The sequence below is a fragment of the Hypanus sabinus genome, chromosome 4 (assembly GCF_030144855.1).
Source record: "Hypanus sabinus isolate sHypSab1 chromosome 4, sHypSab1.hap1, whole genome shotgun sequence".
In the NCBI taxonomy this organism is placed as follows: Eukaryota; Metazoa; Chordata; class Chondrichthyes; order Myliobatiformes; family Dasyatidae; genus Hypanus; species Hypanus sabinus.
This window is the reverse complement of record NC_082709.1, coordinates 114,280,061-114,305,891: the sequence shown is the minus strand read 5'-3', so window position 1 is coordinate 114,305,891 and position 25,831 is coordinate 114,280,061. Positions and strand designations below refer to the sequence as shown.

The following is a 25,831-nucleotide window of genomic DNA, read 5'->3' as shown; positions in this document are numbered from 1 at the left end:
ATGCAGCTATAAAGAAGGCAAGACAGCGACTATACTTCATTAGGAGTTTTAAGAGATTTGGCATGTCAATAAAAATGTTCAATGACTTCTATAGGTGTACCATGGAGAGCATTCTGACAGGCTGCATCACTGTCTGGTATTGGGGAGGGGGGGGGGCTACTGCACAGGACCAAAAGAAGCTGCAGAGGGTTGTAAATATAGTCAGCTCCATCTTGGGTACCAGCCTACAAAGTACCCAGGATGTCTTCAAGAAGTGGTGTCTCAGAAAGGCAGCATCCATTATTAAGGACCCCCAGCACCCAGGGCATGCCCTTTTCTCACTGTTACCATCAGGTAGGAGGTACAGAAGGCCGAAGGCACAGACTCAGCGATTCAGGAACAGCTTCTTCCCCTCTGCCATCTGATTCCTAAATGCACATTGAACCCGTGAACACTAACTCACTTTTTCAATATATATTATTTCTGTTTGTGAATGATTTTTAATCTGTTCAATACACATATACTGTAATTAAGTTATTTATTTTACTTCTATATTATGTATTGCATTGAACTGCTGCTTCTAAGTTAACAAATTTCATGACATATGCCGGTGATAATAAACCTGATTCTGATTCACCTTGCTGTTGTTCAAACTGTGGTTCAGGGTATTTGACATCAAGTTAAGAGAGAGGGGCAGGGTTTATGTTTCATATTTTATTGGGAGATACCACCTGCACTGCTGAAATCCATAACAAAAAATCTCAATCTTCTGTCACAGGGGCAAGAGGACCATCACTGACCATTGGCCAGGCTTCCATTTTCTATCTGCTTCATTCTCTACCTCTTTTATAATTTCACTCCGCCTGCCTCGTAAGCACTATTCTATTTCTCTGAGTTATCCCATAACATCTCCCTCAGCTCGCAGTGATTCTGACCATGGCCCAGTACTTACACAGGTAACAGGGGACTCCTTACCACCGCAGTCTTCCTGTAACTAGGGGGCAAAGTAAAGTCCAATCTTGCCAGATGGACTTGCATCCTCTGAATAAACAGATTATAGCATGTTTGGTTCTCTCATGAAGCATATCGCAGGTTGTTCTGTTTCTCCTACCATTCATGAGATAACGTGTGTGTACCTTTTTTCAAAATTCTTAATTCTGTGCACGTGTTCTTTTCTGTTTGCAGTCGTGTGCGCGCGTGTGCGTTAAGAGAAGTTTCCCTTCAGATTCATCCTTCTAATGTCCTTGTTCTTATGTAATATTGTTCTGGTCGAACAAAATCTCTGCACTTGACACTTTAGCCCCTTTGTCCCCCCCCCCCCCCCACTCCCTGCCTTAAGATTATTTCTCTTAGTTTGAAAAGCCTCGTGCAGATCAGGCAGTCCGATCTCTTAATTTACTTGTTTTGGATGATTCTGATGTCACATTGCAGGCTCTCCGTCGGGGGCTGCTAAGGGCTTGCCAGCCTTGGTTGCTCGCTTTCGCAGAGATTTGATCACATGATCTGTTGCCTCCAGCTGCCCCTTTCTGTCATCTCCAGCATCTTTTATAGTCAAATGCAAAATCTTCAAAGATAATTTATTTTTAGAGGCTACCTCTTTGAATGCTCCTGTGTTGCTGGTATTAAGGTCAAGGGAATTAATTATTACCTTTCGAAGGGTGGGGAAGCCTATTAATTGTGGCTTCAGATACAACTCGGATGACTTCAGAATGCTGTACTGGGTGTAGTGTAACATTTTAAAATTCAATTGTGCTCTTGGAAACTCAGTGGCTTGTGAAAGTGTGAATATGCTATAACACATCTCCCTGGACAAGGGTCTACCAAATGCCTGCAATGTTTAACCCAGTCAATCATTCATTACCCTTTGTGAAAAGGGGCAGTTAATGGCTTGTGTCAGCTTTAATAAAGATCACAGCAGTGAACAGCAAGCCCGCAGCATTGCTGTTGCCTGGAACATAACGGATTTGTGCAGGGGTAATTTGCTGTGTCTTGGGCCCTTATTTAAACTGATGTTGTATGTACACATAGAACACATTGAACAATAAGAGAATGGGTCAGAAAATTCTCCCGCAAGGAACCAACTAATGACTCACCGTGGGTCCGTACGTAAATCATTTCATTGTCTTGAGAAATTGGCACGGTACTTTACATATATCAAAAATATTTCTTCTTATCGAAGCATCAATGGAGTTTTGTTTTGGGCAGAAGGTATTTCAGTTCAAACAACAATTCATATTTATACAGCATCTTTAGTATCCCATGGAGCTTTACAGGACCTTAGTTGAACAAGCAAAGCCTCATAAATGTTTATGAGAGGAAAGAAATGATGGAAACTTTGGTTAAGGAGGTTGACTTTATGGAGTAGAGAGGATGGCAGCTGAAAACGTAGCTGCCATTGGTGTACAGGAGGTAGGATGAGGCCTGAGTTGGAAGGAAGTTGAGATAAATCCTAAGAAGAATGCTGAGCTTTCTGAGGAGTAGAGGGCAGGCTGCTGAGATGAGGTTAACAAGCATGGAGGTGTTAAGTAATTAGTAATGGGGCTTGGTTTATTTTTGTTGTCTGTACCAATGTACAGTGACAAACTTTGTTTTGCATGACATCATTTCACAACAGAGGGATAAGTAATATCAGCATATAGTGTTACAGTTACAGAGACTCTGCAATGCAGAAAGGCAAGGCAGATGATGAGTTAGATTGTGAGGTCAAAAGTTCATTTCTGTCACGAGTTGTGTTCAATGGCTGCCTGGTTGTTGATAGAAGCTCTCCTTGAGCCTGGTGGGATGTGTTTTCAAGCTTTTGTATCTTCTGTAAGATGAAAGATCAGAGTTTGGATAAATCACGTTCAAATCCTCATGTTTTTACTTAGCTCTGGAGAGTAAGTCAGCCATCCATAATTAATCTGACATATTCACAGACTTTCAAAACATGTGAAGACTTTGCTTGTAGTCAAAATGCATTAGCCATCAGGAATCCTTTCCCTGAAAGGCAGTGGATGGTGCAGGCCAGTTGGTGGTCCCAAGTTTGACCGTTCTCTGTGGGTCAGGGACAATATGGACGTGGAGCAAAGCCGACTAAAGGGATTGGGGTGGGGGCCAGCCGTGGCCCGAACGAAAGGAGCAAGTGAGAACACAAGGAAGCCGGTGCAGGAGTTGGAAACTCAGCCCCTCTAGCCCGTCCTGCCCATCAGTACGATCACAACTGTTGTACCCTGAACCTCTGCTCCTTATCTGAGATAGATCCCTACAGCCCTTCATCTTTAAATCTTTCAAAGAGTGATCTACCCCCGCTTTTATTCAGAGTGCTGCTAAAAGGTGAGGGTTAATTATGAATGCAAGTTATTTTCAGCGGTCAGCCTCATCTCCAGAGAAATCCTGCCTCAGCCGCGATGGAGCCAGGGAGGGTCTCCCTCCTAGGCACGTGGGACACTGGAGGTGTTGCAGATGGGCGAGCAGCATCACAGGATCGTTTGGACAGCTGTTATTGGGATTGCTGGAAAGACTGGTAGCCAGCATCATAAGTAGTGGCGGTCAGTGTTGACTGTTCAACCCTCGGAAATGAGGGAGGGGTTTATGGCAGCTCATCACAGTTTAATCAGTTCTTTAAAGACAAGAAGAGATATAGAATAGAAACACTTTGCTCCTCTGACCATCAATTACCATTTACATTAATCCTACAGTAATCCAACATTTTTTTAATCACTTGAGGTGTTAGGAAGTTTGTGAGTGTAATCCCAGTCCCCAAACAGAGATTGAGCACAAAGACCAGGCCAATATTCCAGTGCGGTGTGCATGCTTCGGTGTCAGAGATTAAATAGAATCTACAGATTAGTATCTCAAGGAACTTTACAGGACTTCAGTTGGATTAACCACTGATTAAGCTGGACTCCATCTAAAACTCACCTTCGTTGTCAGTTTCACCGTAACTTCTGGATGAGCAAGAGAGTTTGACTGAATGGCAGCACTGATCAAGGATTTGCTACTGTGCTGATAATGTCCACGAGCTGAAGGATCACTAGAACTAAAAACTCTGACTAGCAGTTGTCACTCACAGCTGTCCTGTCGTCCACCTCCCTCCCTCATCCCTGACCCCATGCTGATTTTGATGAATGCTGTGACCCTTTAAACCCACGAGTTGCTTTCATACCTTCATATTAGTTAGTGTTGACTGCTTTCGTTGGAATAATAGATACTTGTCAAGTACTGTTTTGAAAAGTTGGTTCGCCTTCAAGTTGTCATGTTTCCCCTCAATAAACTCTTGCCAACTGTGTTTGCAGAATTAAAGCTAATCACTTGTAATTAATGAAGCTCCCAGCCAGCTGGGACGGACGCGAATAGATTTGATTTTTTTTTCAGGCAGCCATCTCCTGCTCGCTAACAAACCTATGAGAACACCCCGGGTGCAGGGCAGCGTTTGATTTTGGGGAAGGTCAAGAGGAATGGCGAGGGGACGGGGAGCGGTGAGCGTGTGCAGCTGTGCATCTGGTGGGATGGTGGGGGGGAGGGGTGCTGCGGTGGTAGTGAATGGGATCTGCTCTGTCACCGTGCCGAGGAGTCGGGCAGCTTCCACCTCGCTGGGCTGTCTCCTCGCGGCACGGTACTAACCCCGACAGGAATGCGAGCCAAGGGCTGTCAGGCGGCCGGCTCTTCGGCGCCGCACCGGACTCTGAGACCGCGGCCGCACAGGGAGGCTCGCTTCCCCCCCTCCGTTCCGTGAGCACGGGTGCTTGCCCGGTATCTGTGGCCAGGTCTGAACAGCGGGTAGGAGATGACTGGGAATGACAGGTCACTGCTCCAGCGTAAGTCAACAACCTCCCTCAGCTGAGCCCCTCCCCATGCGCCATCTAATCGAATCCTGTGTTGTCTTTTCAGATAGCTCTCCAGCCTCCCTGGATTTTGCTGACGACACCGGATTGCTTTGCCTGAAGATGGAAACACTGGAGTCGGAACTAACCTGCCCTATCTGTTTGGAGCTCTTCGACGATCCCCTGCTTTTGCCCTGTGCCCACAGCCTCTGCTTCAGCTGTGCCCACCGCATCCTTGTTTCTCACTGCGCATCTAACGAAAGCGTGGAATCCATCGCCGCCTTCCAGTGCCCGACCTGCCGCTATGTCATCGCCCTCAACCACCGCGGCTTAGAGGGTCTGAAGCGAAACGTTACCCTGCAGAACATCATCGACCGCTTCCAGAAGGCCTCAGTGAGCAGGCCCAACTCGCCGGGCGAGAGCCGCCGGGAGCAGGCCCTCGACGGCAGCACCATGACGACGGCCGAGTGCGTCCCCTGCCAGTTCTGTGAGCAGGACCCACCGCGAGCCGCGGTGAAGACCTGCGTGACCTGCGAGGTCTCCTACTGCGATGGCTGTCTGAAGGCCACGCACCCCAGCAAGAAGCCCTTTACTGGGCACCGCCTCATCGAGCCCGTCCCGGACTCCCACCTCCGCGGCCTCATGTGCCTGGAGCACGAGAGTGAGAAGGTCAACATGTACTGCGTGACAGACGAGCAGCTGATCTGTGCCCTCTGCAAACTGGTGGGACGCCATCGAGACCACCAAGTGGCAGCACTGGCTGACCGGTTCGACAAGATTAAGGTACGTCACACGTGGCCTTCCCTCTGGGCATCCCATCTTACGAGCTGGGATGTGTCAAACGTCATCTTAACCTGTTTGAGACTGCAGCGTGTTAGAGGCACTCTATCAATGCAGTCTGATGTTGTGCGGCCAAATGCCCGCGGAGGCAGCAAGCTTCACACAAGCACAGGTTCGACGTGTAGTGCACAGCTCTGACTAATGCAAAGATGTTTCCTTCAGTAATCAAAGACCTGCAGCAAAAACCACCAGTGAGGCAGACTTAAAGATGGCTTAGTTGATAATATTTGGTCCATTTTATTCTGCCCTTTCACAGCACGTTAACACTGGATTAGAGCCAGAAATATGTTGTGATAATTGAGACATGGATATTCTTCATTTGCAAGTAGTGGGATCGACAACAAAAATACCCCCCCCACCACCCTGTGTATTATTTTAAAATCAGTGATATTGCCACAAACCTACCTTACAAAAACGACAGGATTTGGCAGTTAGTTGACTCGTTATGCACGTATTCTAGTTCAGAACATTTACTTTTGTACTATGTGACTCACTGGCCAATCAGTCCTGGTGCTCTCTGCCCTCCACCTTGCAAGGGCCGGGTACCACCTTCCTGACGACGATTGGAATTGGTTTATTATTGTCACAGGTACTGAGATGCAGTGAAAGGCTTGTTGTGCGTACTGTGCATACGGAGCAATTCATTACGCCTGGGTGTTGTACAAGGTAAAGCCATAACGGGTGAACAGTAAAATGTAACAGACATGCAAAGCAGGTCAAACATAAGGTGCAAGCTCTTAACGAGGTCGGTTGTGAGGTCAAGTGTCCACAGGGAACCATTTGGTAATCTTCTAACAGCAGGGTAGAAGCTGTCCTTGAGTGTGGTGGTACATGCTTTCGGGCTTTTTATGTCATCTGCCGGATTGCAGAGGTGAGAAGAGGTTGGCTGGGGAGGGAGGGGTCTTTGATTTTACTGACTGAGGCTGTGAGATGTAGAAACAGTGATAATGGACCAGGGGCTGTTTTCCGTGATGTGCTGAGCTGAGTCCACAACTTAGCAGCTTCTTAGAGTCTCCGGCGGAGGGGCTGCCGTACCACGCCATCATGCATCCAGATAGGATGCTGTCCTTGGCGTATTGGTTCTGGTCAACGGGGATACTCTGCATTTCTTTAGCCTCCTGAGGAAGATGAGGCATCACAGACCGTGATGTTGTAACTCCGTGTGTCCTGGGCCACAGGGAGTGATCCCCTGCTGTTGGGTGAGGGTGTCACCAACAGGGCCATCATTTCTTGCCCAGTCCGTAGTGCATGGGATTACTGATTGTAATCTCCAGTGGAGGTGGTGGGTGGGTAGAGAGATTGACCACATGTATTCACGTCCTGCATTGGAACACCCACTGATGAGTTGTTCCTGTGTTTACGTTCCACATGAGCTTCCTCTCATCCAGCTTGTCAAGGTTCCACTCATCTCTGACTGGAAACTCTGCAGAAAGGTGCATGGCACACCCCGTCAGCTCTGCTACCTATCCAGACAGACTAACAATGAACGAACACCTCTTCGAATTCCCTTTTGGTTTTCATGCAATTACCAGAAGCTCTAGGTCACAGTGCAGGAGGCAGCAAACCGCTTCCATCCTTACACCAGCCCAAATACACGGAGAATGGGCCCAGCTGATGCTTAAGGAGTATTTATCTCAACCTCATGGATGTGGAAGCATGTTCTTGGTCTTGGTAATGGCCTGTAGATGGACTCGTCCCTTGGCTACTCGTGGATTCAGTGGCTGGCTTGTTGATGACCTGTTGGGGTGTTCAGGGGTTTCAGTAATTGGCTGGCTGTTGGGAGCCTTGCATCCTGATCTTGTGAATCCTCACTGTTTTGGGAAGTGTTGGGAACTGATGACCATTGGGCCTTGTGGTTCAGTTATTTCTTTGGGATTTTTTTTCAGTCTGTGTTTTGTGATTCTGAAAACTCACTGAAGAACAAGGGCTGGATAAGGGGGTGGGCGCGTGGAAGGAATGTTGAAAATGAGAGCTGGAGACTGAATAATGCAAGCTTCCGATCATGTGTTACTGAGACAAGACATATTATTATAAAATATTCAACAAGAGTTGGCAACCTCCCCTTCATCTCACTGACATCACAACGTTAGGCTTGTATGTTTATCCGGCTTGCCTTTCTCATTAATTCAGTTTTGCCTCGCTGCTCTCCATGGTGATAGATGCTACATTCTCTGGGTGATGGGGTCTCTCCCACGTTCCCCTCTGCTACAACCCATACTTCGTCCTGTAATCCCTGAGCCCTGTGACTTGAGTCCATAACAATTCCTTGCCATCACATCTAGCAGGAAGCTCGGCAGGGAGAAGTAAACCCGTTCTACTTCCCCGTCTTGCTTTTGGGGAACTGCATTGGCATCACTTTACGAGAAAAAGTCTTTTTATGGTACTCTGCTTCGGCCAGCAAGATGCCCATAGATATGATCAAGGCCACATGGGAATGTCAGCAGAAGTGGAAACTTGTCATTAAGCCCCTTGTGCCTGCTCCACCCCTCAATAAGAGTATAGCTGACCTCTTAACTCAGCAACATTTTCCTGCAAGGACCCAAATATCCCTAGATTTTCTTAATAAAACCCTTTTTCCATGCGCACTCTTCCTTTGTGATTGCTTTTCTTGCTCAGGGTTCAGGTAGTCATGGCGAGAGGACGCTAATGAAGCAGCTACCCACCTGATTCTCCTTTGCCAATTGCACCCAGACAGGCTTGTGTGCAGTGCCAGACTCTTAACCCATGAAGTAGAATAGCAAATTGGGCTAAACTGCTCCCAAAGAAAATCCCTTGCTGATAGCATCAGTTCTAGAGTGGTCAATGAATGCCAGACTTGCACCTATCCTGATAATGAACAGCATATCCAGATCTAGCCCTGTGCCTAGTTCGTTCGCTTCCCTGTCTTTCTTTCCCATCCTCTTTTTCCTGATTTCATCTTTCTTTCCATACTTTCCCTCTTCCACTTCTTTTCCACTATAATGCTTATTTCCCCCTGTAACCTTGTGTTGTAGCTTTGCCATTAAGCTTACTGTATTAGCAACCAGAGGCCCGAGTTGTAATTTGAGGGTCAGGAGACAAGCCCCAACATCACAATTGGGGAATTTAACCTCACATTTAATAAATCAGTGATTATGAAATAGATTTCAGTCACAGTGGCCAAGAACTATTGTGGCTAAAGTCTTTCTGGTTCAATAGATCTGGTCTATATGTGATTCCAGTCCAAAAGTTGCTCCCTAAATAGCTCAATGAGCAGCGACTGATAGAGCATAAATGGTGATCTGCCAGTGGCACCCACACCCCATAAGTAACTGGAAGATGAATTTGCTCCTGTAAAACATATTTCAGCATCAGAATCAAAACTTAAAAACTTTATAAAGTTTTATGTTTTATGTCATTATGTCTTTCTGTTACTCCTACCTCTCCATTATTCTTTCCCACATCCTCTAAGCTTATTCTTCCCTCTTGCCCTCAAATCTTTCAGCAATGACTTTGCTTGTCCCTATTTTTGCAACCACTGTCACATTTCTGTGTTTGCCATCTTCCTTCAGTTTCTTTCAAATGGGCTTTGTTCAGAAAAAGCAAACGCTGGACAGTCAGTCTGTCCTGAAGCATCTGTGGGCAGAAAAGCAGTCAAAGTTACACATGCAAGATGTATGTATTTAAGACCATTCACAAGTGCAAATGCACACAGCAATGAATAGAAACAGAGGAGCACAAAAACTGCCAGAGGAGCTCAGCAGGTCAGGTCCATAGAAACATAGAAAATAGGTGCAGGAGTAGGCCATTTGGCCCTTCGAGCCTGCACCGCCATTCAGTATGATCATGGCTGATCATCCAATTCAGAACTCTGTACCTGCTTTCTCTCCATACCCCCGATCCCTTTAGCCACAAGAGCCATATCTAACTTCCTCTTAAATATAGCCAATGAACTTAACTGTTTCCTGTGGCAGAGAATTCCACAGATTCACCACTCTCTGTGTGAAGAAGTTTCTCCTCATCTCGGTCCTAAAAGGTTTCCCCTTTATCCTTAAACTGTGACCCCTCGTTCTGGGCTTCCCCAACATCAGAAACAATCTTCCTGCATCTAGCCTGTCCAATCCCTTTAGAATTTTATACGTTTCAGTAAGATCCCCCCTCAACCTTCTAAATTCCAGTGAGTATAAGACTAGTCGATCCAGTCTTTCTTCATATGAAAGTCCTGCCATCCCAGGAATCAATCTGGCAATAGATGCTGCCTGGCCTGCTGAGTTCCTCCAGCATTTTATGTGCATTGCTAGAAAAGTTTCAGAGCAAACCACAGCACAAACACAGCCCTTACCAAGATCGTTAGTGACCAGAGGTGCAGCACTGATGCCAAAAATGGTTTGTCTAACTCTCCTTGGTCTGGGTTCTGCTGTCGATACAGTTGACCGCAACATTCTCCTAGGTCGCTTTGAGAGCTGGGTTGGCCTCTTGGTAGTGTCCTTAATTGGTTTCACTCATGTGTCTTAGAGAATTTTTTTCTCAGAGACTGATTTTCTAAGACATATGATGCACATTTTGGTGTTGCTCAGGGAAGCTGTCCTGGTCTCATACTCTTCTCATTATGGATGCACCCCTTAGGAGACATCATTAAAAGTATAAACTTGATTTCCCCAGTTATGCAGATGATGCACAATTGTATATCTCAGTTGAGCCTGATGATGGTAACACCCTATCATCTCTGACTTCTGGTGTGACTGCAATAAACAAATGGATGAGCAGCAATTTCCTAAAAATAAATGAAGATAAAACTGAAACACTTTTGGTTGATCCCAAAGCCAAAAGAGATAAATTTGGGAACTTGACTCCCCTTGTAAAATCAGAAGTAACAGATCTGTCTGTTACTCTTGATTCAGATTGAAATTTAAATCCCACATAATGAAAGTGACCAGAACAACATTTCTGCACTTAAGAAACATTGCAAAGTTATATCCATTTCTGTCACGTAATGATGCTGAAAAACTCATTCATTCTTTTATACCAAATAGACTAGATTATTGTAATACACTTTTTATTGGCCTTCCAGAGCAATTTATTGAAAACTTCAACTCATTCAGAACATCACTACTAGACTTTTAACTAAAACCAAGATGAGTGAGCGTATCAGTCCCGTCCTAACTACTCTGCGTTGACTTCCCAAATCTTTTAGAATTGATTTTAAAGTTCTGTTACTTGTTTTTAAGTTCTCAATGGCCTGGGACTGGAGTGCATCACAGAATCATTTTCATTTAATAATCCTGCTCTCAGATCTTCTTGTGCCGGTCTCCCTCTAAGGATAAAAAGGTCAGCTTTTTTGAACGACACTCCTAAACAATGGAACACGATACCTAAACCATAAGGGATGCAGACTCAGTTGCACTTTTAAACACCAACTCAAAATCTATTCATTTAACCTTACTTGGAATTAATTTTTTTGCTAGTTTTAACGAACATCTTTTTATCTTTTATTTTCATGTTTGCACTTTATCCCGTTATAAAGTACTTTGATCTACATTGTTTGTATAAAAAGTGCTCTTTAAATAAGTTGGTATTATTATGATGTATTATTTCTCAGCTCAAGCTGGTAAATCCTGAGGTATGGGCCTAGCCAAGCACACTCATTTCTCAATTGCTAGGAACTTTTTGATTATTCTAGTGCTGTTTAGTATTGTGGCTTTCTGAAGATTAACACAGATATTACTGTGTAGCTCTAATTGCTTAATGCCATTGTGTAGAGCTTTTGAGATGATACCAATTGTACAAAGTTTGTAGATATCACCATCAGGACAATGTTCATGTTCCAAAGTTTTTCAATTTCCTCTTTTAATTCAGCATATTTCTGGTGTTCTTCACTTATTGATTTCAGTATGTTATGTGTGTTTGGAATGGCTATATCTATTAAGTAAATTGCTCTTGCTTGTTAATGCTGTATTATTATATCCATACGGTTATTATTGATGGTCCTATCTTTAATAACGGATTGGTTGTAATACAATTTGTGGGTTTCTGATTCTAAAACTGGATCAGGCTTCTATTTATGGTTTATTTTGAGTTTGTATTTTAAAGCAAGATTTTGGTAGATGATCCTTGCCACTTGATTGTGCCTGTGTAAGCAATCAGATTGAGTTAAACTGCTGCAGGATCCTGCAATGCTTAGTATCATTGATCTGCTATTCGTTGTGCACTTACTCACATGAAGGGATATTGTGCTATAGCCTGTTGATGAAGTTTGTCTCTGTATGCTGTCATGTCAGTCTCAACTTCTGTTACTCCATGATATATGCACATTATGAATGTATTTACTTCTAATGACCATTTCACACATGCCTTTCGTCTCTTAACTACTTGAATGGGTGTCAGGTGTAAGTGGACTGCACCCTCTGAGAAACACCAGTGGCCTGTGGTGTCGGTGGGCTACTTTGCTGCTGCTGTTGTTATTCGGTGATGGGATACAGCACCGGTGTAAGCCAGGAAGCACAGCAGCCACCATACACACTGCAGGGTCCCACAGACACAACAAGTTATCTCGTTCTGTTGGGTGAGGAACTAATAGAACTAGGAGACCTCCCCGGATGTTGATCGCATATTGCTGCAGCAGCTTGTACTTCCACTTGGGAGAAAAGACAAGTCCCTATTTAAAGGAAAATGCCCATAAGTGTTCACTCTCCCTCAGTATTACTCAGAACTGGTGGCCTGCAATTGTGTGGTCAGCTCAATGGAGCAAACTTCAACCTACAGTGTATTGCTCCAGCTCACGTGCTCCCATTAGGGGATCTGGCTGCTCTCTTCATTGCTAACTTGATGAACATTACTCAGCATTTAAAATAATCATTGATAATTGTGCTCAACAAGTAACAATGTGTGTGCCAGTGACAGATGCAGTACTGCAGCAGATAAGTTTGAATAGATTGCCCACGATAGAGTGCACTAAAAGCTTTTTAAGAAGCTGAGGTATATTTTTATATAAAGTGTATAAACCTTTACATGGTAATTCATTATTGAAGTATTTTCAGTTCTGACTAACAGCAGTGATGAAAAATTTAGTAATCCTGGAGTCTGACCATAGCTCATCCTTTTTGCAAGAAAAGAGAGAGCCCGTTTCCTCGCCAGCACCAGACATTGACTGGGTGGAAACATGTGAGTGAAGGGCTCAAGGATTGGATGCCGCTGTTTACGGGGCATGGAAACTGAAGCACTTGTGAACTCTGGGTGAAATCTGGAGGGTGTGTGCCCAGTGATTGTAAATGTCAGATTCTCCATCTCTTTCAGCACATATGTTGCATGGATTTTGGGCAAAGCACCTGACACAGATGGCTAAAGTCCAAGAGTACAAGAAAACAAGAGCTGGAGTTGGACAACAGCTTCCTCAGACCTGTCCCATCATTCAGTAGACCCTGGCTGGCATACTGCTTATCTGTGAAGTTCCCCATAGCACTCAATTTTTCTATCTTTGAAATATTTATCTACCTCCACCTTTAATAGAGCTAACGATCTGGGCCTTGGCATCCTCAGGATTAGAGAATTCCTGAGATGCACTATCCTGTGAGCGAAGGCACTTTTATACACCCCTGTCTTTATTGTATAACCATACTCGTGATGCTCTGGGTAGTGAAAACAGTTTAATATCTCCATCTAGGATCTTGTACGTTCAAGTAAGGTCAGCTATCAATTCTTATAAAGTCCAAGTAATACAGACCCATGCTTGCAAGAACACTCACAACATAGCCTGTAATCAGCCTGTTGCCTTCTCCCTCCTGCCGTCTGGCAAAAGGTACTGAAGCATTCGGGCTCTCACGACCAGACTGTGCACCAGTTTCTTCCCCCAAGCCATCAGACTCCTCAATACCCAGAGTCTAGAATGACACCTACATCATTTATTATTATATTGTAATTTGTCCTCTACTGTGCCTATTGTCTTGTTTATTAATTACTGTACTGCCCTGCACTGTTTTGTGCACTTTCCATAGTCCTGTGCAGGTCTGTAGTCCAGAGCAGTTTTTACATTGTTTTACATAGTCTAGTGTAGCCTTGTGCTGTCTCACATAGTCTAGTGTAGTTTTGTGTTGTTTCATGTAGCACCAGGGTCCTGCAGGAACGTTGTTTCATTTTTACTGTGTACTGTACCAGCAGTTTATGGTCGAAATGACAATGAAAGCAACTTGAACTTGAACTCACCCTGCTTTCCTAGGGACATGGAGGAACATGGCCACATCAATGGTCCACAACTACAGTAACATTTTACTGGGTGGTACTTAGAAAGAACAGACTGTTTAAAGTTGTGTGCCTTCACACAAGGAGTTAATGTTATGCTGACCTATCATGTACTATTAATGAAGCAGAAAATAGAAATACTCAGTAAACATTAGTTTTATTTGTCACATGTACATTGATATAGGCACCTTGTTAGGTACACCTGCACAGGTGTTTGCTCATGTAAGCGTCTAATCAGCCAATCATGTGGCAGCAACTCAATATGTAAAAGCATGCAGACACGATCAAGCGGTTCAGTTTTTGTTCAGACTAAACATCAGAATGATGAAGGATCGTGATCTAAGCGACTCTGGACCGTAGAATGATTGTTGGTGCCAGATGGGGTGGTTTGAGTATCTCAGAAACTGCTGATCTCCTGGGATTTTCACACCCAACAGTCTCTGGAGTTTACAGAGCATGCTGCAAAAAAAAACAACAACCAATGAGTGGCGAACATGCCTTGTTAATGGAAGAGGTTGCAGGAGAATGGCAGGACAGGTTCAAGCTGACAGGAAGGTGGCAGTAACTCCCATAACCAGATGTTAAAACAGTGGTGTGTAGATGAGCATCTCTGAATGTACATGTAGAACCTTGAGGTGATTGGGCTACGGCAGCAGACCACAAACGTACAGTCAATGGCCACTTCATTAGGTATAGCAGGTTCTTAATAAAGTAGGCATTGAGTGTGCAGCTAAATGCATCCTTGGGGCAACAACCAACACAGTCGGAGGATGTGCTGGAGTCCCCATGCTTCAGGTGACAACATAGCATGCCCACAATTCACTAACTCGAGAAGAATCAATGTTTCAGGATGAAGGCTTGACCTTTCAGCTGCGTGGTTAGACTGGGGAAATTGGGATCTATGCTTTTCAAACAAAGGCTGAAAGGAGATTTGATCAACGTTTCAAAATCTCACCTCATTTAGACAGGGAGACAGAAGGAATCTGCTCCCATTAGAGACAATGTTGGGGAACTTTTTCCCCTCAGCCACAGGTTCCTGAACAGGGAACAGATTGAAAATATTGTCCAGAGTGTAGAGAAGAATATGGGGAAAAACTTCTGATTACAGAACTCACTATGCAGAGTTGGTAGAAATTGAGTCAGTCAGGACTCTCAGAAGGGAATTGGATTGATATTGGTCTGAAAAAACTTGTAAGGTTGTGGAGGTTGGATGGCATTAGCACAACGCATTACCGTAGAGATGACATGGGTTCAATTATGTAAAGAGTGTACTTTCTCCCTGTGTCTGCATGGGTTTTCACCAGTTGCTCCAGTTTTCTCCCACAGTTCAAAGATGTACCAGTTGGTTGGTTAATTGGTCATTGTCAATTGTCCTGTGAGTAGGCCAGGAATAAATTAGGGGTTTGCTGGGCATTGTGGCTGGAAGGGCTGAAAGGGGCTATGCTGCGTTGTATTTAAAAAAAAATAATAGAAATGGAAATGACCTCATTCTGATACATAATAAACACTCATACACGTGTTACAACATAGGAGTGGCTCTTCTTTTTTCTCCCCCCTTCCCACACTATTCTTCCCCTAGACATCTGCACATTAAAACCATCTGTTCACAGGCCACCGGGAGTGGAGCTTTGATAGACTAGAAATGTGATGAGTTCATGACCCTACAGTGTTGCTGAATGCACGTGGCCACTATTTAAAAAAAACAGACAGCACAGCCTTCACGAAAGGCAGTGTGAAAAGATTTCTTCAATTAGAAAAGCTGTCTCTGCTTTGCTTGTTGAGGCATGAGATGGTGCAGGAGGTTTCCATGAGTAAAGAAAATAAACTAAAATGAAGTCTTGCTCCTCATTCCCTCAAAATACCTCCTTGGGAATCTACAGAAGTACATTCAACCCTGAGATTCATTTTCTTGTGGGCATACTCAATGCTCAATAAATACAATAACCATAAGAGAATCAATGAAAGACAGTACCAACAGGGCAGACAGCCAGTGTGCAAATGACAGCAAACTGTGCAAATACTAAATGAAAGAAATAATAATTATTAATAACAAATAATAAACAGTAAGTAACAAGAACATGAGATGAAGATTCCTTGAAAGTGAGCCCATGGGTTGAGACAGTTCAGTGATGGGGCAAGTGAAGTTATCTGTTTAAGAGCCTTATTGTTGTGGGGTAATAGTTGTTTGACTATCATGCCCTTTCTGAGTCTTCAAAATAGCTGGCCAACTTTATAAATGTTCTTTTCTCATGTATTTAACTAATTCGCATTTGAAGCTGCTCAAACTGTTCTTTCAGGCAGGGTTTCCAAATCACAGCAGCTTGCATAAAATGTGATTTCCATCTGATTTTTGGCACTTTTGTCAATTAATGTTGTGTTTTCTGATCTCACTACCAATGGAAACAATTTCTCCTTAATTACTCTACTAAAACCCTTCATAGTTTTGAATAATTTTATTAAATCTCCCCTCTACCTTCTGCTGCAGTCATTCCTACATCATTTTGCTTCCATCCTTATTTCAGTCCCATTTCTATCCTTTCCTATTACAAATGTCATCATTATTATCCATTCCACTGTCACCCCCTCATTCCACGAGGAGCCAAAAGTGGATTTTCTTTTCCTGGCCTTTCCTTCGCTGAGGCCTGTCACCCAGGCTCAGTCCCGATCTCTGGTGCTATCTGCACGTCTTGCCTGCTCTCCTTGTGATGGTGGGTTTCCTCTGGCTCCTCGTTGTTGCCTTGCACCCCCCAAGAGCAAGAGAGCTGATGGGTCATTCGGTCACTGTAAGTTACCCCTAGTGTGTAGGTGGCTGGCGGAATCTAGAGTGTGGGGGCAGAGTTAAAGAAAAGGCAAGGCAATTTAAAAAAGCGGTGGATATGGCCCAGTCCATCACGGGTAAAGCCCTCCCCACCGTTAAGCACATCTACACGGTGCACTGTCACAGGAAAGCAGCATACATCATCAAGGACCCCCGCGCCCCCCCCCCCCACCAATCCATGCTCTCTTCTCACTGCTGCCATCAGGAAGAAGGTGCAGGAGCTTCAGGACTCACACCACCAGGTATAGGAATGGTTATGACAGTTATTACCCCTCAACCATCAGGCTCTTGAACCGGAGGGGATAACTTCACTCAACTTGCCCTAAGAGTGAACTCTTCCCACAACCTATGGACTCACTTTCAAGAACTCTTCACCTCGCATTCTCAATATTTATTACTTATTATTTTCATTTTGGATTTGCAGTTTATTGTCTTTTGGACATTGATTGTTCATCTTGTTGTGTGAGGTCTTTCATTAATTCAATTCTTTGTATTTACTGTGAATGCCAGCAAGGAAAGGGTTGCATATTGTACTTACTTACTTTGAAGTTTGGAAAGGATGGATATAAATAGATGATTGATGGTTGGTCTGATCTCATTGAGTCAAAGGGCCCATTTCTGTCAATATCTCTGACTCTATGATACTGCTTATTCCTTTTCTTTTTCTGACTAACCCACTAGCCAACTTTCTTCACTACTTGCTTCAGTGTGCTTTCTATCCGTTATCAAAAGCCTGTAAAATAAATTGGTGAATTGGTTTATTGTTGTCACACGTACTGAGGTACAGTGAAAAACCATCCACACAGATCATTTTATTACATCAGTGCAGTGAGGGGAAATAAGCAACAGAGTGCAAAATAAACTAGATGGACCTCTGGGCATAAATCATTTTAATACTTAAAATCTCTCTCTTTGTTTACAAAGTGACCAATTTGCAAAAGCATTGCAGTCCAAAAGTAAAACAGTGTGGATGCTAGAAGTGTGGATTGAACTAATAAATGATTGAAATGCTCAGCAGATCAGCCAGTATTTCGAACACAGTCAATCTTTGAAATTGGTGACCTTTTGTCAGAAGGAGTAAAAGCTGTAGATGAAATACTGTAGGTCTTCAGCTGTTTCAGAAGCAAGCTGGATAGGAAAGAAACCATTTTCTTTTCCCTTTCATCTATATCTTTTTGCCTTAATTTCTCCTCATCCGGCCCTGTCATGTACCTCCTGTTGTGGCCTTACCAACCCTTCCTTGCTTTTGTTTTGTCTTTTAATTTTTGATTGCAATCTATTAAATCTCCTTTTTATTGTTCTCATTCTGGTGAAAAGTCATGAAGACCATAAGATATAGGAGCAGAAATAGGCTATTCAGTTCAACTGGTCTGCTCCATAATTCATTCATGGCTGATTTTTTTTTAACAACCCTCTTTTCCTGTAACTGTGGTCTGTAGGAAGCACTTTCCGGACTATCTTGTTGTCCAAACTCCTGGGTGGAGTGGCTTTTTAAGTAAATCCCCTGATACACGTAGCAAAAGAAGATGCATGCTTTTAATTAAACATGATATACCTTTGACATGGCTTTCCGTCCTGAATTCTGTGGGGATTTGTTAAAGAATGATTAGAGCCTCAGCCAGCACTGATGAGGCAGTGTGTGTCTCTTGAAGTCAGGGCGATTGCCAATTCCAAACCTTATCTCTTGTTTACTGTACATTGTGGAAAAAGTTGGCTCAAGCAGAAAGTTCTAATGAAACACTGATAAGTAATCATAAATATTGCAGAGGAAAAAGGAGGAGCTTGTAGCATTTTTCTTCCCTGTTTGAAATTTGGGAATATTTTAGGCAAGTGTTAGTGTGTAATCATTCAAGGCTAAGATGAGTCTTGCATTCAGGCAGTGTTAACTTCAGGTATTTTTATTGTACCTATAAACTGCTGGTACAGACGGTGGTTCAGTGCACAACTAGTAGAACTGGTGCCTTACATCTCCAGCAGCCTAACTTTGATCTTGACCTCTGGTGCAGCCTGTGTGGAACGTATGTGTTTTCCCTGTGTCTGCTTTTCCTCTGCATCTTCTAGTTTCATCACATTACAAAGCTCTTTTACATTGGTAGGGTCACTGTTAATTGCCCCTAGTGGTTCCCTTCAAGTGGCATCCATCCGATGTGTTCAACATGACGAAGATGCTGCAACATGTCACGGGATCACTGGCTACCAATATGAGGCACTGGGCTACCAAAGGAAAGCTAGCAGCTAATAAACACTGATCAGAAAAATGGGTGGGAGGTGATATTACTCAAATAGACCACAGCAATAGGCTAGCCCCCATTGACGTCAATGGATCTGGGGTTGAGAGGGTGAACAGCTTTAAGTTCCTCAGCATCCACATCACCGAGGATCTCACGTGGTCTGTACACACCAGCTGTGTGGTGAAGAAAGCACAACAGTGCCTCTTTCACCTCAGGTGGTTGAAGAAGTTTGGTATGAGCCCCCAAATCCTAAGAACTTTCTACAGGGACACAATTGAGAGCATCCTGACTGGCTGCATCACTGCCTGGTGTGGGAACTGTACTTCCCTCAATCGCAGGACTTTGCAGAGAGTGGTGTGGACAACCCAGCACATCTGTAGATGTGAAGTTCCCACTATTCAGGACGTTTACAGAGACAGGTGTTTTAAAAGGGCCTGAAGGATCATTGGAGAGCTGTGTCACCCCAACAACAAACTGTTCCAGTTGCTACAATCCGGGAAATGGTACTGCAGCATAAAAGCCAGGACCAACAGGCTCCGGGACAGCTTCTTCCACCAGGCCATCAGACTGCTTAACTCATGCTGACACTATTGTATTTCTATGTTATGTTGACTAACCAATTATACATAGTATTTATTATAAATTGCACATTGAGTTGGAGACGTAACGTGAAGATTTTTACTCCTCATGTATAAGAAGGATGTAAATAATAAAGTCAATTCAATTTGTTTCAGTGGCAGAGAGAGTAAGGATCATGGTAAACAGGTTTTCAGCAAAGTCCATTTCCTGCAACAGCATGATGTAAACTTTGTGCTTGCTCAGGCAGCCCCTTATCACTCCCTGTGACACCTGTATCTTCTGTGGGATGGATAATGCCTGGACATGTTCAGTGATGAAGTCAGTGGTTCCTGACTGATGGCCGAAGCTTCAAAGAGTGACGCAGGTTATCAGTTGGCAGTGTACAACTCTTGCGTTTAAGCCAGGGTTGTGGAACCATTGGCTTGGTAAAGGTCCATCGGCCCACTGACACCACACCAAACGGCAAGCAAGCATCCTTTTTTGTTCTCCCAGAATCTACTGTTCACGTACACAGCTGGGGCAATTGACGTGACCAGTCCATGTGTCCTTAGAATGACGAAGGAAACTGGAAAACAGGGAAGAACCCCACACATTCCCAAGGAAGAGTGTGCAAACTCCACGTGGGTCAGGACTGAATCCAGGTCACTTGTACCATAAGACAGTGGCTCTGCCAGCTGTGCCAATGCACCGCTGGAAACTACATCTACTGAACTTCAGTAGTGGGTGAGCAGATTGATATTGTTTGTCTTGTGCAGTAATGGCAGCAACTTGGCAGTCAGCTTCACTACTTCATTGAATGGGAGAAGGTTGGTCAGATGAAAGAAGGGCAGAAGGGTAAATTCTCCTTCCCTGATTTGAGTGAGTTTTGCTGGCACCAGAACATCGATGGATGTAACTCTGTTTAATTAAACAACCTCCCTTAGTTCCAGGCATAAGAAGGCGCATGATTTACTACAGGCAAAATTATGAAAAATTGATCAAGTGGATTAAAATACCACTGAAACACAACTCATTTTCCCCCTAACCCTTTACTAGATTTGACAGTGTTTCTATTTATAACTGGTCACTGTGCATCAGTCAGATAAATTTAAAGTGCCTCAGTACATTTGGTCATATTGAAACAGTTCTCTAGGGTATGGAAAGATTTTCGATGGCTGTTCAAGAGAAAAGCTCCATTGACTATTCAAGAACAATCCAAAGCATTTCATAGCCAATCGGACACTTTTAAAATGCAGGGTAGTGGAACACTTGAAAGCACCGGTGATGCTGGTTCATTTGCCGACACTGTTTGTACGGAGTTTCTCCCAGTGATGACATGGGTGTCCTCCTGGCTCATTTCACGGTATGTTTCAATTTTTCGGCAGGCTGGCTGGTGGTGCAGTAGCACCAGTGCCGGACTCTGGAGCGAGGGTTCCCGAGTTCAAATCCAAGTCGGGCCACCTCCCCGAGCACGCTTTCCATCCGTGCCGGGCTGAACATCGAGCTAGCCACTCAGCCTCATAAAAAAAATACAAGGGTCGAGTCGGGAACGTTCATACCGTGACCTGGTTAATCCGAAAGGAGACCAGTCCTGACACCATGCACCAGACAAGAATGGCTGACTGTCTGCTGTGACACGCTAAAAAAAAAAATTAATATACATGTGACAAATGAAGCAAATCTTTAATCTGTAGTCATTGCACTAATGAGGGGATAGCAAAATTTCAGTATAGCTAGATCCCACCACATCAGTTTGATAATGGTCAGGTAATTCCTTTAATACCTTTTTTTGGTGGGGTGGGGAAGAAGTGTTGGTTAGGCCTTTGAGGTGGACTTCTCTGCTGCTCCCCAAAACACAATCATAACTCTTTTGAGATGAAGCTGGGAATGAGAATGTGATGAGCTCTTAGCTCATTCAGAAGGTTGCTACAGGAGCGGAGTAAGTCAGTGGAATACTTGGGCCAGGTCCCAGCAAACCCAGGTTACTTGCAAAAAGAAATCTAACAGCATTGCAAATGTCTAGGGGAATTTACACCTTGCTGAACCAACCACAGATAACTGGAACGATTGTGCTAGATGCCCAAGGGATACCACACTGCTTTTATTTATTTACTCACTCACTTCTGAAGGTATTTCCTTCCCTGAGGAGGTCAGCTTTTATTGATGCTATCCTACATCCTTGAAGGTGGCGGTGAGCTGAATCACCGCAGACTTTCTACAGTATACCTCATAATGGCAAAGTGATGGTAAATCAGTAGGAAACTTAGAATAATGGTAAATTCTGAAATGAGATCTTTCTACTGTTACTCAAAGTTTGAGTGCTGTACATGAACCTCTCTACCTTTGTGTGAGATGATAGGGTGACACTTGAATTTGCAGGTCATTTAGGATTTTTGTTATATTTTTAGCTTGTATGTCCCTTCTGACCAATTCCCTTTAGAATGTCCCATCTAAGGATTAAAATTGCTTTGTTTGTTAATGTATGACATATGTAATGTTATCAACGCTTGTCACTTATTTTTCCCTAAATACAAGACACAAGCTTGGTTGAACTCAACAACAATCTGAGATACAGAAAAAACATTCCCAGTTGGATGGAAATAAACACGTTGTGGCCACCTATACACCTGCTTGTTAATTCAATAATCTACTCGGCCAGTCATGTGGCAGCAACTCAGTGCATAAAAGCATGCAGACATTGTCATGAGGTTCAGTTGTTGTTCAGACCAAATATTAGAGTGGAGAAGAAATGTGATCCCTAAGTGACTTTGTTGGTGCCAGACGGGGTGGTTTGAGATTCACAGAAACTGCTGATCTCCTGGAATTTTCACGCACAAAAGTTTCGACAGTATTGAGAACGGTGTGAGAAACTAAAAGTATCCAGTGAGTGGCAGCTTTCAGGGTGAAAATGCCTTATTAATGAGAGGGGTCAGAGGAGAATAGCGGGACTGGCTCAAGCTGAGAGTAACCATGTATTACAATAGAGGTGTGCAGAAGAGCCACTGTTGGTCACCATCAACCCTGTACTGAAAGTAGACCAATATCCTCTACTAGGATAGAGGACATCTTTGCAAACCTTTCTGCAAGGAAACACTTCAGCAAGTGGACTAGCTGAGGCCTACCTACAGAAGGAGATGGAAGAAGCGTCCAACATCTTTCTCACTATAAACATTCACAAAAGGCTTTATCGCTAAAATGGGCTTAATTTTGGTGTAGCATTTGCATCTGACCTCTGGCAGAAATCTATGGACCAGATGCTGCAAGGCTGCCCAGGCACTCAGGGTTACCTGGATGACGTCGTCGTCACTGGTGAGATTGACAAGGAACTTCTCCAAAATCTCAAGTCAGTGCTAAAAGGATTATGGGCTTGGAGCATCCAACAAGTGTAAATTCTTTAAACCATCACTTACTGTAGTCACACAGTGGCTGCACAGGTGTGCTGAGAAATTTCAAGCAGTGGTGGATACCCAAGGCCAAAGGACATGTCACAGTTGCCGTCATTTTTAGAATTTGTCAACTGCTAAAACAAGTTCCTGCCAAAACCTAGGTGCTGTGCTTTACCACGAACTCATCGCTGCAGATCGGGAAGAAATGGTGACTTTCAAAAAAGGTAAAGGAAATGGTGAAGACAGACGCTGTATTCACATACCATCTACACTGTCCAGTGAAGCTTGACGGTATAGGTGCAGTCATGTCACACATTATGAGTGATGGAAGTGAATGCCCCATAGCCTTTCCATCACATTCTCTTAACGCTCCAGAGAAAAGTTATGCACACATTGAAAGAGACCTTGGGTCTAGTTTGCAGTTACAAAAAATATCAAAGTTCCTCAAAACCATTTGTTCAACGTTAAAGAGGCCAAGCAAAGAAGTTAGAAGTGCAATGAGATGCTCACTAATTGTTTTTTTTATTAACAATAAGAACCATCTGGAGAGATTTCAACTTACAAGGCAGAAGGCTACAGACCAAGCACTAGTAAAAGGAATTACTAGATAACATTGTATAGCCATCGTGAAGGGCCTGTTTCTGTGCTATGGGACTAATGTTTACTGACAATGTCACATTAGCCAAATTTGAGCTGAAGGGAGGTGTGTGGACTGCAGTGGGTTGCAAGGGTCTGTATCTCTGGGCAAGTCGTCTGTTGCACACCCAACAAAATCCGTTCACCCAGAAAGAATCCCTTCAAAAAGTAGCTACTACAACTTTACAGCATGTGAGCCTACATTTGCAGAAAATGGTGTTAGTGGAGAATAGTTCCATATAAACTATGTACATTAAATTGATCTCTGTCACTTGCTCCAATGAATGGAGATTTTGTTTCCATTATTCCATTCTGATACCTTAAGTGTTCACAGAATTGAAAGTTGGCCTTGGAATTGGAAACATTTCTTTGTGAACAAGACAGGGAAGATCAGGAGAATACCCGAGTGTGTAAGCCACAACATTTACTTCAGTTAGGTTCTGGTTTTCTGTGGTCTCTTTCCTACGAAAAACAAGCAGCCTTCTGTAAACACGAGATTCTGCAGATGCTAGACATCCAGAGCAACACACACACAAAATGCTAGAGGAACTCAGCAGGTCAGGCAGTATCCATGGAAATGAATAAACAGTTGACATTTCGAGCCGAGACCCTTCATTGAGACGGCTTTCTGCAAATGAAATGTGATGTCGTAATTTGATAACATCCTTTTAGTCTGTCTGGTTTAATATTGGAGGACTAACAGCAAATCAGCACATTAATAGGTGCCCTCTTACCAGGCCGACCTGAAGCTGCTACAAAGGCAACATTGTCTCTCTCTTCAATTTATGCAAACTCACTTCTTCAGAGGACAGAGCAGTGAATTGTTTAAAGGCACCAACCGATTCACAGAAGCAGCCTGTAATGAGCAGCCTGTCATGGATTTACGGCGCAGCGTCTTTGTCTTGCTTGCTAAGGTGTTTGACAGACTCTGAAGAAGATGCTGAAGGCCGTGGATTTTCCACAATTGATTGGACAGACCTAGACATTTTGGGTACACTTCAACAGAGCTGTGGTATTTGCATCCAGTAATTAGTTCAATAACTCTCTGACATATAGTTTATCCAAGGTTAGGAGGACAGCCAGGCCTCACCACTGTTTATGCTCCATTTGAGCCCTGTCCCATTTTATTTCTTCACTCCCTACCAGTGCAACCTACTCAATCCTGCTGCATGTATTTACTTAGTTTCTCCTTAAGTGCTACTGCCTTAACCGCTCAAAGGCATCCCTGAAATGTCTGCACTACTGGAAATCACTCCACTTAGCAGGCTTTGAGACTCTGCAGGCTCCGGATGTGGCGGCACCAACAACTTCTATTTACATAGCACCTTCAGTGAGGCAGGCAAATCCAGTCAGCTCCTAGCAGGTGCGACAGCTAACGAGCAACACTCAAAAGGCTGAGGTGCAACTTGTATTTGTTGTTATCTCGCCCTCTGCACGGAAGCTGTGCTCCTCAAGGTAAGTCTGCCTCGTCATTGGAAGCTTTGGGAGGGAATTCATCGTTGTCCACCACAGGCTAAAATGTATGGCACTATCTGCCTCTGTTTCTGCCCACCTATACATATTCCATAGAGTTCATTTAAAAAATATTTTAATTCTTAAAAATATGAGAATTAGGCATAATATTATAATTATTGCAACAATAATCATTATTTCAACATACCATTTTAAATGTATTTGAGAGTTGCAAGCCATTGGTCTGAAGTGCACAATTTTGTCTCATTTTACCTACCAAGCACAGGGCTGTCCTGTCTCCTGTGAGTTTGAGGCTCGTTTCTGACAAGTGCCTGCTGCAATTCCTGAAGTCATTGTATCTGCTTCCATTTATTGCTTCAATAAATGGACAGGACCGCATGCTGGAATTCTCCATGGTTTAGAGGCGCGTTGACCTGTGCCCTTACAGAGCCAATGTCAATGCACTGTATCCACAGCCCCTCAAATCCCAGCTGGTTAATGAAGAGTTACAAGTCCTCTTCCCAACCCCACCTCCTGCTTGTAAGATGAAATGATCTGGCCCATCCCCAGGCAGGACATGATTCAATTCTGCCGAGTGATCGGGTGCTGATTGTGTGGAAGTAGGATTTAGTGCACAGATTGGATAGGAGTGATTGCAATGAAAGTGAGTTCACAGTAGAATGAGAAAAATTTTGTGAACCCTTAGATAGTTCTGAAATCTACTGTTAGCCTTGAAAGACAAGAAAAGTTCTGGAAAAGGAAGTTGCTGAAGATATGAAGTAACTTGATCAGGTAGTGAAAGGCAAAGGCCAGCAAGGAAGTATGTGAGGTTCTGGGACACCCTTGTGCTGTTATCATCAGTAGATTAGTAACTAATAAATGGGAGATTGGAACCACTGTCGTAGTTCTCCCCACAAATTGTGTTTCCTTACTATC

General features: G+C 43.7%; 1 protein-coding gene across 2 annotated transcripts in view; it reads left to right on the top strand.

Moving 5' to 3' along the window:
- The window catches only part of LOC132393122 (E3 ubiquitin-protein ligase Midline-1), a 393,698-nt gene that overhangs the window by 247,962 nt on the left and 119,905 nt on the right, over nt 1-25,831 (top strand). For both annotated transcript variants that reach the window (XM_059967950.1, XM_059967949.1), the window contains exon 2: nt 4,849-5,564. In XM_059967950.1, coding sequence (XP_059823933.1) covers nt 4,905-5,564 — 660 coding nt within the window. In that variant the 5' untranslated portion in view covers nt 4,849-4,904. The remainder of the gene's footprint in view (nt 1-4,848; nt 5,565-25,831) is intronic.